The 14,219-nt window shown below is 38.6% G+C and overlaps 1 protein-coding gene across 1 annotated transcript in view; it reads right to left on the bottom strand.

Moving 5' to 3' along the window:
- PPM1H (protein phosphatase, Mg2+/Mn2+ dependent 1H) overlaps positions 1-14,219 on the bottom strand; it is a 127,861-nt gene that overhangs the window by 63,913 nt on the left and 49,729 nt on the right. The window contains exon 2 of the mRNA XM_056482685.1: positions 7,632-7,797. Within this exon, the coding sequence (XP_056338660.1) occupies positions 7,632-7,797 (166 nt within the window). The remainder of the gene's footprint in view (positions 1-7,631; positions 7,798-14,219) is intronic.

The following is a 14,219-nucleotide window of genomic DNA, read 5'->3' as shown; positions in this document are numbered from 1 at the left end:
GAAACACCTGTTAGTGGGGCTGCCTTGCAAGTCAGATGTGGATGGACTAATGCAGATTTAGAAAGAAACGATTTTGCAAGGGACAGGAATAAAGCTATACTGTTGTAAATACATTGCAATAAGAAAGCATAACCTAGATCTCACTGCAATCAAAGAACCTCAAAATTACATGTGCATATCACACTGTGTTCTAATTTAGGATGATTTGTTTTATTCACCCAAACACTGCTCCCTTACACTGCAGATCAGCATCAAATCTAAACACTACCTGCAACCCAGCATTTCATGTCCAAAGTACTGCCTATTTCAAGTTTATGGACAGGGCTGTGAGCTGCAGCTCCTTTTACTTTCTGCTGTTTCAGCTGCTCCTCTAAGGTGCCATGATAATAAAAATCACATAAAAGTCGAGGTGGTTTTTTTTTTTTTTTTTCTTTGCATACAGTATTGCTGATGTGGTAAAGTTCAAATATACTCTTAACCAAAGCATCAGCAGCATAGTCTTCTACACAGCAGAGAGCTCCTCCAAGAGGAGGAATTCATCAGTCCCTCATGTACTCTTCATTCCATTACTGAAATGCTGTGATAAGGGGGTATTGTCCTAAAGTACTGTTTACTTAACACAGTAAGGACCACACAGGATACATCCTAGAATGATGGAAAAACCAACCTGTGTCCACATTTCTGAACATGGTTCTTTAGCCAGACACCACCCCCTTACCTCCCACACTTACCCAGCCAGGTGAATTAATCAAAAAAACCTGTTGTGAAACTTCCCACCTGAAGGCAGAACTGGCAGCTGTACTACCTTGCTCTGGCTCAGAATCCCTCCAAGCTCACACAACAGTTGGCTGTAAAATTCTGTGTAAGTAGGTTTTAATGGCTAACAGGATTACCATTTAAAAACTTGCTTGTAAAAATAGATTGCTATTCATGTAAAATGTAAAGTATTTTGCCAACAGAAACAAGTTCTCCAGAGTGAAAGTATTTCAGAATTTCAGCTGAAAACTGAAACTATTTATTCAAAATGACAACACTGTACCTCCTGGGATTTATATATCAACCCTCTTCTGCTTCCATTCTTCTCTTAAATTTTGTCTCCCTGGCCAAAATCCATGTTATGATGCACCATGGATAATGCTTCTACAGTTTTTGTCCTCATGTCCTTTAAAGGTGCTACTCCTTTGGAAATGTGCTCTCTTTGGGGGGGAAATCCCCCAAAGTATTTCAACTCTGATTGAGATTGAAACATTTTACCTTCCACCAAAAGGAAGAAAATATTTCCTCATTGTTCTCCCCCTGCCCCCAAACTGGAACAGAAACTTAAAATTAAGAACAAGTTTGATCCACACTCCATTTTCATGAGTTCTCCAAAGTAAATCCCCCAGCAAAGTCTGTTACAGCTTTTCAGAAGGCAATAGAGAGCAGTTATTAACACAATTTATTCTCATTACTATGATCTCAACTCTGGATATGTCCTACACTGATTAAGCCTCATGTGAGTTTAGGAGTTAAATAAAGATGAGATTGGGATGCTTTAAAAAAATTAAAATAGCCCCTGAAAAAAAGGGAATTTGAAATGTTACTACTTATTTCCTCTAAGTCAATAGGCAGCACAAATTTGGACACAAAAGTTCATATGGACCTGAGCTGCATTCCCAGACTCTCACTGCCATGTCACTGTGGTATGGTCACATCAACTGTGGTGGTCCACTGATCTTGTCCTTTCTGGAGCAGTAATTTCCAAACAAAGAGGATGTTGCTACAGCTTAGCTAAGTTCAGACATCTATGCTGCACAGCTCCAAGATAGTTCTCTAAATTGCCCTTATGTTGGGCAGACAGAAAAACTGCTGCATTTTTAGACTCTGCTCATGTCATTCTAAAGTAGATTTATTTCTCCCTAGCAACAGCAGAAGCACCCTAGATAACTGTAAACTCTGTGTTTTAAGCACTCAGGGGAGATGACTACCATAATTCTGCTCTCATACAGACATTCTGTGTGAGATGCTCTAGGGCCTTAACTTCAGTTGGGATCTGCAAGCATTACTGTAACCTAAATATTAGTCTTGAAAAACTTCTCTGTATTCCTACAAAGCTTCATTTACTTTTGAACTAGCAAAGAGGAAAACCACAGATAACCTATTAGCTGTTTAAAAAAGGAAGAAAAAACAAACTCTTTTTCCCCACCCTGAGAATAAAGACAGCTCCCCTGTTTGAAAGAATTTAATTGCCCAAAACCACACCAATTCAATGAGAATTTAAAATATGATGCAATTAAAGCAGTGACTCAGTGAACAAACAAAGACCAGCAGTCAGGGCATGCAGATGAGGCACAATGCACAGAAAGGTCCTTGCTTTTCCTACACAGCTCAGATGACCTCTGCAGCCACTAAGTGATTACCTGCTTTGGTGTGCATATGCATTATTGTTTGCTTTCTTACATTCGGGAGCTTGAACTTCTTCCCAAAAAGAACTGACATTCTGCAAACTCAGAGAACAAGACATCTATTTTTACTAGGACTGGCAGTATTCTGCCAAAAGCAGTCTTTCAAACACCAGTCTGCATTTCTTCTTTTATCTGGACAGAATCCTCAAATAGGAGTGTGGTTAGTCACCACAGTGATTTATTTTAGATTTTCATTCAAAAGATTCTGACCTAACAACAGGCTGAATAACTGCCAGACACATGAAAACAAATCCTTCACTGCACCGACCTCACAATTAATTTCCAGAATGTACTAGGAAATTTAATAAGCTTCAGGCTCCTCAACTGCTGACCTAGCTTTCAGGAAGGTTCAGCAGTCTCCTGGGTTTTGCAATTGTAAAACATAATTAAGACATGCAAAGATTTGGGTCAAGTAATGGATGAGAAATCATGAGAGAAATTGCATATATATACACACACATAATTTGAGCTCAATTATATTAAAAAATAATAAAAAGGGAAAAAGGAAAAACCCTAGCAATAGCTACTGATCAATTTAGCACATGCTTGTCAGGTAAGCTACACAGCAGTCTTACATTGCAAACCTTCAGATTGTTGTTATGGAGTTAATTACAAACAGGCAAATAAATCATGCTGCCACTAAAGATTTATTCTGGGAACTACAACCTACCCTGACTATTATTATTCCAGATATGAACTACAGTCACAAAGAATTTAAAAGTGCAACTTGAGCTCTCATAAAATTTGAACTGGGCCAGCAATTGCCACCCTAATCCTCAGAGAAAAGCCTTCTCATGTTACCAACATGTTCAGTTTCCTGTGGTAGGATACCAGCCTTGTACCACACAAAACATACACCATCCCTGATCTATGGCAAAGAAAATTGCAGAATTAGTAATTATGTACCCTCACATTACAATGACAATTAATAATGCATCTCATTAAGTCCTTCAGCCTGATTGTCACTATGACGATATCCTGGCACAGGATTTTCATTTTGCTTGCTGATGGTTTTCAGCATTCATCATGAAGGTACTCTGCATTTAACAATAGTACAAATGAAAAAGATGTGCAATTTAATGTGAATGTTCTTGAATAAGGACAGGCAGGAGATATGATTAATCAAGTAGCAATGGAGTGGCATGGGGGGGAAGGGGAGAGAATTAACTTAGGGTTAAATTTAAAGTCTTTCCTTTCACTGCTCTGCTCATTTCACCACCCACCCTTTCAAGAAGAAAACATGTTTATGCTATTTAATAGACTTCCCAGAATTTTTTTTTGTGTGTTGGGGTTCAAGAAATGTTCACTTCTCCATTTCTGCATTTCTGGCCTACCACCTCCCCCTTTCCACTCCTGGAGGTCCATATGGAGAGTCAAGACCATGACAGTGGCATTCAGCTTGTGTGAAACACAAACTCCCTTATGCTGCTTTGTCAAAGCACAGGGCTGGATTGATGGAGTTAGCATTAAACAACAATCTCAGATGTAGCTGATGTTCCACAAACTTCCCAAAAATCAGGAGAAAACAAAGATGGCATGTGCCATTCTCAAAGAATCTGTGAAAAAAGAAAAATCTGAGGATGATGAAAATGACTCTGTTATATAGCGTTTACATTTCAACACTTATTTCCCTTGTGCTCCACATTTTAAAAAAATCTTCCAATGAACTTCTTCCCTCATTCCTTTTTCCTTCAGTATTTCTGCAAGGTGCTTCACAACATAGAGATAATTTCAGATTGTGTGCTACAGTGGGACTTCCCTATGAGGCATTTACACTATCTAGCCTCTGGCTTTCTTACTAAATTTTTCCTGAGATGATATTCCATTGTTCACTGTAGTGTATAAAGCCAGTATTTCTAAATCTCATCCATACAAATTAATTTGCACTCTCATCACACTTAATATCAAAGACATATACTCCTTAAAAAATATTTGCCAACAGTGCTATGTGAGGAGTATTATACCTCACAGTATAAAAATAAGAAAACAAAAATATGACACAACATAGAAATGTGCTTTTTTCCCCTCCCTTTTTAGATATGTTCAACCAACAAAAGATGTAGCAAGGAAAAAATCCTACTAGCTGCTAGTGTAAGACTGCCCTCTAGTAGAAAACATTCTCCAGGAATATGCTGCCTGTTTGGGGAAAATATATTACAAATTTAAATACACAAGCTGTGGTCTAATAACACGGTAGAATAGGTTTTCCAAAACTAAGTTATTTCACTTATTCCAGTGCCATGCAGAAAACAGAAGTAAATCCATAGATAATAAAACATAAAAAGAACAAGACGACAAGTAACTAGAAAACAGTACACTCTATTATTTGGATCAGCTGGCTCCCGACTTTAGATGTTATGCTCCTTTCTGGTCAAAATATGCCAGAAATAGAATCAAGAATAGAAGATTTGAAATAAAAGTGTTTCTCTTAAGAAACTTGAAAGGGAGTGGCTGTTTCTTCCAAAATCAAATTAGGAAATACACTAGCGAAGAGAGAAAGAAAAGTCAGAACATTCCATGAGATTCTTCTCATAAAATCTGTATAAGTAGATATTTACTGAGGAGATATTTACTGCATTTACTGACAATTGTGAAATATCAAAAGGATAAAAAGAACAGCTTTTAAAAATATGCAGTTTATTGACCCTACCATTTTGTTACCATAACAGTACAACTGCAACAATGGATAACATCAAGGTTAGTTAAGAAGCCTTTCCAATAACAAAACTATTTTAGATCCCTGTATTCTTAATGCAATCTAATCTTATTAACTATGTAATGTCTGAAAAAAAGTTCCTTCTGAAGGTCATTAACCATGGCTTTTGCTCCTGAGAAGCTTCTGATACTGGAAGTTAATTGTGAAACAATGCTTCAAAGATTTTTACGCCCCATGCAAGCCCCCAAAATATGCAAAAACAGGCAAATTCAGCACAGTGATGTTCACCCACATCCCAGTGGCCCTGACCATGTACCTCACATGGTAGGTCTGGAACTTCAATGTGGTATGAGACTAAATCTCATGTCTCTGCACAGCATCAAGATGTGTGTACCCAGGCTGCTGTGTGCACAGGGGCCTTTGCACAGCAATACCCTTAGTGTCAAACAAACCCATCACCTGGACCAAGGACACTGGTAGTTGCCTTGTGTTTTCTATACACAAATACTATGGTGAAATGTTTGCTACATTAAACACAATTAATGCATACAAAAGTTAAACACACTCCTTAAACCAAGCACCTTCCTGAACCAACAGCAAGCATTTGCATGGACTTTCTAGGAAAGACTTTAAAAAACACAGCTAATTAAAACAAATTCTGTTTTGCTTTGCATGACTGTATGTAGAACTCCTAGTCCCAGCAAGTTCTGGGCACAATTCTTTATCCAGGAGTTTGCAAAAATGTACTTGAAAAAAGAAATCATGACTGTCTGAATACAATGAGAAATATCAGCACACAGGAATTGAAACACAATTTAAAAAAAGTTTTTAAAGAGGAAAGAACAGTGCAATTTGCAAACCCTGAGAATCTGTCAGTTTGAAAATGTTGCAGCAATAATGAAGTATGAAACACTTCAGTATGAAGAACTGGAGGAGCAAAAGGTTGGGAGGGACACAATACAAAAGGAGTGCCTGTTTCTCAGGACCTCAAGGAACCCTGCAGCCATCAGGTGTACCAAGCCATGGAATTCTGGGAGAGAGACTAAAGCAGACTGCTAATCACAACCTGATTAAAATGCACACACACACACCAACTAACAAAATACGCCAAACCAAACAAAAATAAAACATGTAACAGACAAACCTAAACAAACAAAAAACCCAAAAACATATAACAAACCAAATGCCAAAAGCAAAACAAAAAAAACCCTAAAGCTGCCAGAAAAGGCTACTTACAGTCCACTGAAAAATTATCACTTAGGGACAACTTGCATTCTCCAGCAGCAGGAATGTAGCATATCCACATTGTCTGACTCCAACATTCAGACAAGGCATTTAGCATTACATGGTGGAATGTTGGAATTGAACACACACTATCAATCACTGCTGGAGGCTGAGCTCATGCTTGAAGAGCAGATGAAGTAATTAGCCAGTCAGGAAACAAGATAGATGAAAAATAGCAGACAAGTATGACATACTCCACACTTCACACAAAAGAAAGAAGCTATAGTCTGCTAAAATCACTGAATTCTGTGTGCTGGATGACCTTACCCTACTTGCATAAATCAGAAGATTGTCTTGCTTTAGTAGTTGATTAAACTAGAGAACACAGTATCTTTCCAACATTGGCTGAAGACATGGTTTATTGGTAAGACACATTTTAACAACCTATATGGTTCATATAGGTCTTTACCTGACCCCTGTGTAGACACAGTGAAAACAGCTGTCAATGCAGTGCCCACAGAGCTCCATGTAGTGCAAACGTGCCTACAAGACAGTGCAGAAACTCAGAAACAGCAGATGGAGGTTGACCTGTGTTTTTGTGGCACCATGAAACATCTGTGTAAATTACAGAACTGCAGAATGGTTTGGGATGAAAGAGACCTTAAAGATGATCTGGTTCCAATTGCACTGCCATGGGCAGGAACAACTTCCACTAGACCAGGCTGCTCAAAGTCTCATCCAACCTGGTCAAACTTCTCTGGGCAACCAGTTCCAGTGCCTCACCACCTTCCCAGTGAAGAATTTCTGCCTAACATCTAATCTAAATCCTCTACTAGTCTGAAGCCTTTACTCCTCCTGTCACTAGAGGTCCTTGTGAAAGCCCCTCTCCAATTCCCTTTAGGTACTGGATGGCCAGTCTAAGGACCCTCTGGAGGCCTCCCTTCTTCAGGCTGAACAGCCCCAGCTGACAGCCTGTCTTCACAGAAGATGTGCTCCAGCCTGTTCTTCATCTTCAAATTTCTCAACATTATATTTCAGAAATGAAACAAAAAGAAAAATCCAGGAGCACCCCTTGCCCATCTTTAAACTAAAATATCTTAGATGCAAGGAGCATTTTTCAATGCAAAAAATTAAGCAGTAAAGCTAAGAAAAACGTAGTTAATTGTGCTGCATTTAAGCAAAGACAATCAGTAAGAGATAACTGAAAATGTATGAAGTATCCAGAAAATACCTTTTAGTGCCATATTCTTACATCCTTTTATATTATTTTGTATTTCTCCACTAACAAGACATAGAAGTTTGCTTACTGAATTGTCTTTCAGCTGGAGACCTTCTCCATTGGGCAGCGATGACCTCCGTTTTGTTGAGTTCTTGTTTGGTGTAGAATTACTGCCTCCAGCTTTTTTCTTGACAAAGAGGACTTCACAGCTGGCTTGATCTTCATTGTGTGTGCTCTTCCCTGCATTTATTACCCTAAGAAAAAAACAGAACAAAAAAATAAAACAGTGACCAGAGTATGACTCGAGATGTACAGAACCAGAATCCAGCAGTGTTGCAAGTACTGACTGAATTAAAATACCTGACTGCCTTCCAGAGATACAAACATACACACAGGCATACTTGCTTATTGCTCTACACATACACATAACATAACAAGCATTTTCTGCAGAACTATGTGAATAAGGACCAATGGTGCCATGACCATATTTCACCCCTAGGCATACTATACTTTTTTAAAAAAGAGACTACTTTATGGATGAAGTTAATAACAGATATGCCTCCCAGTTGAAACATAAGACCCCCATTTGCTTTTCTACCTGTCAGCATCTCTGCTATAAATAATGAATCTGCTGGCTAAGAGTGTGCATTCTGTCAAGTTCCAAGTTTTTGCACAAACAAAATACCTGCTATAAATCTACAAAGCTGTTACTGCTAGAGGCAGTCTGTTCAAATGGCACATATTAGAAATGCTATGACAGAAATACAAAGGAAAGACTTTGTCTCTGACAAGCAAGTCAAGCTTGCTTGTACCACAGTGATACAATGATGCATACTAAATACATTCCTCTAGTACTGCATATCATAACCCTCTGCCCCCTAGAAGCCTACCTCAAACCACCTGTCCACCTCCCCTGTAGAAAACAGGATTTTCACTAAGAGCTGCAGGCATGCAAAACCCAGCACTAAGAGCTCAGTACAAGTTTTTAACAGCCAAAGGTATCAAGAGACTTGTACCACAGCTTCCTTCCTTTGATCATTGATGAAATAACAGCTATTCCACCAACAAGTTTTTAAAACCTTAATAAGAAGCCTGTATTATCCAAAATACTGTGATTACTATCATCAGTCTCAGAACAGTCAAGCTCCAACACATTTTCCACTTTTCTCTCTGCATGAGAATCTCATCACAAACTGACCAATTTTGCATCAGTTGACAGTCCCGGGTTCACCTGGGGAAAACCCACACAAAATGGAACATTATCCTGTTCCAACCAAGCAGAGACACTGTGACTTTGATGCAAGCACATCTTCTTCCACAAAGACAATCCACCCACTCCTCTTTACTGCGAAGTTTGGGTCAACAAGTTGACTGATACTCAGAGACAGTATTTCCACTACTGGATGAGCACTGAGTTTCACATCAGGCACACAATGTCTTTAGAAATAACTGCTGCCTCCCCAGAAACTAAAACAGTTTGGAGGCACATCATGACCCTGACAGCAAGTTCAAGACTGACTTCTTGATCTCTAATGTTTTCATTACAGTAAAGCTTTACAATTGGAAAATACTCGCTAAAGATTGTTGAAATGCAGAGAAAACAAAAACCAAAGGAAGGATTGCAGGGAGCCCCAGCTTGCCTGCTCTTGCTGAAATGTCAAGTCTGTATCAGCCTTGCTTACAGGTAATACATTCTTTTCACTTTCAAGGTGCAATATAATGCTGTGACATGCAAACGAGTATTCCTGCCTCTGAATAGAAAAAACAGTCTTTGTTCACTGCAGTTAACTTCAAAAATGGGAAGTTTCCTTACAGTGCTAAATGCTACACGTTGCAATCTATCTGTATGCACAATACCACCATTTGTTTGCAAGTCTGTCTTGTAAATAAATGCTAATTGTAAGATTATTTTGCAAAACACATAGAGAGCAGAGATGAAGAAGCAATTAGTTGCAAGGCACTTGTGAGCAGTTTAACCACTCATTCCCTGTAGTGTTTAACCTTTGGGCAATTGCAGATCAAATATTGAGAAGCAGTAAGCTTCCAGTCTGAAAACTCTCATTTTAGGAACATTAGGAAAAGGAGAAACATATTTTCAAAAATGAGGAAAGCATCCAGGGGGGATGGTGGAACACACAAAACGCATGACAAATGTGACAAAATCATTTTACCAAAGCGTTTAAGTCAGCTGACCAAGACCTGTTCAGTTTGAAATGTTACAAACATGATTATAATACTGCAGCAGCAGAGAAAGTGTAGTTTTATCACATCAGGAACTAATTAATATTCCATTTAGCTGATCAGTCTCCTTATTGGTGCTGCTGTTTTCAATCCTATTTTAAAAAAGAAGACAAGTAAGAGACAGAAGTTACTGCTTTCCTACCTACTTATTGCTCCTTACAAAGGTCATTGAACTCTTGGGAGTTACCCTGGTTTCTGGGCTTAGTGATGGACTTTAGGACTTGTTTGGTGGAAGATGTTCTAATGTCTAATGACATGTCAAGTTATGAACAGTATTACCATTTTATAAAGCTCTTATGAAGAAAATTTGTCAATGCACAGAATACATTAGAAAGACTATGAGAACAAAGACTCAACAGACTGGCTTGACAATCAGCCATCACAAAACACCTGGAGTTGAAACTGTGTACCAAGCACCTTGCTAGAAGAGGATATGATCAAAAGGAACCTGGCAAGACTGAATACTGAGTAGACATGCAACTTGGGGTGTCAGTGTATTGAGGAGGGAGGAATGGATGTCTGAACAATACATTTCATCCAAGAAATCAACTGTATTTCCTAGAATTCCAGTTCTTCTTTCTTCGTCAGAGGCTTAAGTATATTTTATTCCTTGTGAAGCCCTGAATTTATCATAATGTCAACATGGTGCTTGTGAATCCCACCAGGTAATACAGGGTCTAGATCCCAAAAGCTGCTCCTCTCCTGACACGGGCACTCTTCAACTCTCACATCCCATCTCATAGGCAAATCCTGGAAAACTGCTGCAGTGAAGGCCCATATTTTTTAATTTCAAATCTTGAACTATGTGTTGGTACCTGATGCCAAGACCAGAAGCTGGTAATATGTAGTCAGCTTCAAACAGCTTCTACTCAGCTTCAAACAGCTCTGTCTTTGCTGACTTTTGAAATCCTTTTCTTTCTGCAGTTTCCTAAATCCCTCCTCCAGGCAATTTTTTCAACCAGCTTTCCAACGCTGATTTCACTGTTGTCTTTCCTCCTCGCTCTCCCAGACTGCAACTTATCAGAACAAAAATCACATCAAAGCTGCTTATACAAATAACAAAGCAGAACTAACAATATATTCATACCATCAAAAGGTAACCTTTAATTAGACCTCTGGAATTCTTATGGAAAAATCTGCCCCTCCTTCCACTGAGGAAGTGCCTCAGCTTCCAAAGATTGCCCCTGTGTATTTTTTTCTGTCTAACTCAAAATATAAGTTTTCCAGCAGTAAAGTGAACAAAATTAGATAAAGCAGCTCCAAAAATTTCAATTTTATTTTATCATTAATATTAATAATAATGCAGAGAAAAAAATAGTCAAAAAATAATTAAGTCAGAGGCCTACATAATTTTCTAGCTTATTTAGACACACATTTTCAAACTAATTTCTCCTTTTGTTCTCTCTCCAAATTTCTCAAGACACTAATTAGACCTATTGATGATCAACTCCTTTCCATCCTTTCCCTCCTCTCTCCCAAATACCGATATATATCTCCTATCCAATCATTTGCAACATTTAATTTAAATAATGTATCTAGAACAGAAGTATCTCTTTTTACAGAATTCACTGTCTGTACAATAAATAAATAACCCTAAAGTTTAATTTGAGGTATAGTGGTACTAGTAAAAACCCATCCTGCTTTCCAAGCATGAGCTTCCTGAAGCCTGTGCAGTCAGGTGGTGGCTTTGGTCACAGCTGAAGCACCTGCACCAATCTTGATGGACACTTCAGTATTTCATGAGTCTTAATCTTAAACATGTCCTCAGCTAAAAGCAAGTCCACCAGATAGGAGCCAGTTAGTTTGTTTGGCTCACAATTAGGATTCTCTTGGTATCTCATGAGACCCCAAAGCCCATCTGACTAGATGGAAATGCAGGTCATGCTGTGCTTCTATTCTTGTCTCAGCAAGCAGAGCTAAAAGTTCTGTGCCATGATCACTGATTGCAAAATCTTAAGTTTATCTTAGGAGAACCAAAACAGGCCTGGTAAAGAAATGCAAAACAGGCTCTGATAGTTTCAACCTCCCCCCCCCGCAAAAAAATCCCTAAACCAAACCACAAGCAAACACAAACCAAAAATAAAAGCTTCAGTCTTTTTAAGCATTTCTACTCATCCCTCTATTTTTTTTGCATCAATACCAGTATATACTCTTTAGGTGTTTTATTACTTTCTATACCACGCTCTACTTTACATTAAGTTGTAATCAGGCAAAATTCCTGTGCTGTAGCAGGAATGTTTTACCCACCAAAAAAAACAAACTCCCAATGAAGTTGCCTTACCCACTTGGAGCACAGAAGGTTCAAACAGTCCATGAGCTACAGTGAAGGAACATTGCTTGTAATGTGCCCTAAAATATGCTTTTACTTGGGGAGCCTGTGCTCATTTGCTCCACGAATATTAATCCTATACAAATGCAAAAGCTTCTAAGGGTTAGCAAGAAAAAAGGAGCTAGAAATAAAAGGATATATCCATATATTATATATATATCTCTATCTATTATATCCAATTGCAGCTTGTTGTACACTGCAATTTTCAATTCTACCCTCCCATCTTTTTTTTCCCCTAGTGGATAAGCATGTCAGTAGATGCTGCTGCTTTTTTCTGTGACATCTCACTTACAGTCTTAGATTTCCAGGTAGGTGTCTGTTTCCTCCCTTTCACCCACATGAGATTTATTTCTGCACTGGGAATCAACTTGAAAGAGATTTCCTTCTAGCTGTTCACCTCCTCCCTCAGATGAAAGGCAGCTTTTCAAGCAGCCTAAACAGTTCCATTCATTCATTACTGTAGCTGTCACATTGTGCACGTCAAAACCAAAGCACCCACTAGTATTGTCCACTGCAGGCAGAAACTGAAGTCAGACCTGAATCAGTTCTCTAAATCCATGGAGCTATACAAAACTTTCATTTTATTAGCCAAGGAAGAAGTGAATACTTAGCCATGAAATCTTGCAGTGATGTGCTGTGGAAATGTGGTTTCTCCTACCAGCAATTACACTGATATACTAGGCCAAGCTCACTTTGAGTCTGAGGTAGAAGCTATGATACCCATCAAGCTAATAAGAATTAAATGGGATTAAAATAAACAAAGTATAAAAGTAGAATAGCATTTATGCTGGAAATTTGCCACAAGTTCAGTGTAAATGATCATAACCTGGTAACACAGCTTGTCTTTTGGCTGAACTCAATGACATCTTGGAAGGGAAACTCTCTCTGATATTTGCATGGACTTCCCAAAATGCTACAATGCAGCACACCACCCAGATGCCAAAACAAGATTAAATACTAAGTGACAAGGAACACAACAGGTGTAGGTCACAGCAGGAATGTGCAAGCTCTATGACCACTACTCAGGGAGGCAGATAATCAGCATGCAGATATAGCAGAAGAAAACCAAGGGGTAGTGAGCCCCAAGGAGATGCTGAGCCAGACCAGTGGGATACAAAGATGGTTAAGCATGATCTCACTTCAGAGCTGAGCAGTCTCAGCCACAGCTGGCAATATTACTTGCCAAATTCTTCTTCCTCACTTCTTCTGTACTAGCTATCAGAATGGGGTAAGAAGAGGTTGCAAAAGCAAAGATTAATTTGACACTGTACGAGAACCACCACATATTTCCCACGAAGGACAGTGAAATTGCAGAGAATGCCAGGTCAGACTCTCATCATCCACATTTAAAACAACTTTTTCTGGCTGTTCAACGCTTGCTGAAATACAAGCAAGAGACCCAGAAGACAATGAGAATAAACAACTTTGTGTTGACCAATGTCCTTCTAGTCCAGTTTCCACTAACACACTTGGACTTTTTCTTCTCTCCAACAGTTAAATCCTCAAATCCTGTTAATCTGAGGAAAATGGGCCTGAACTTATTTCCACGGTATTCAGGAAAAAGTTGCCTTGAAAGTTCTTCAAGTTATGCTTCTTATATGAATAGGGCACATTCAATCCGGTGAAGATGAATACATTTGCAGATGAATATATCTGCATCTCTGAGATTTTCATGCATTATTATATTTTTCTAGATTTTTGTTGCTGATAAAGCTACCTTCTGTTATTACATTATAATATCATGTTACCTCATGATGCTATTACATTGTAACATTATTATGTTGTTGATAATGCTTACCAGCTTCAACTGGTGTGATACATTTTCAGCCTCAAAGCAGAAAGCATTAAAAAATCCTTAAATGGTAGTGAAAAGAAATGGACCCTTTCTACAGGAATATCCTTTATCATGTCTCATTAGCCATGTATAGTACCTGTGACTTTGTACATTAGGAATGACAGCTCTTGAATTGAGGCACCTGGCTCAATCTAAAGAAATCACACCCTGATAGTAACTTTTTTATTTTGCTCACAGTCATTTTATCACACATGATTTCACTGCCATAGCCTTTAGGGGTGATCCTAGAAGTTCACTGATGAGCAATACTT

The sequence above is a fragment of the Oenanthe melanoleuca genome, chromosome 1A (genome assembly GCF_029582105.1).
Source record: "Oenanthe melanoleuca isolate GR-GAL-2019-014 chromosome 1A, OMel1.0, whole genome shotgun sequence".
NCBI classification, from domain to species: domain Eukaryota; kingdom Metazoa; phylum Chordata; class Aves; order Passeriformes; family Muscicapidae; genus Oenanthe; species Oenanthe melanoleuca.
This window is presented reverse-complemented; position numbering and strand designations above follow the sequence as displayed.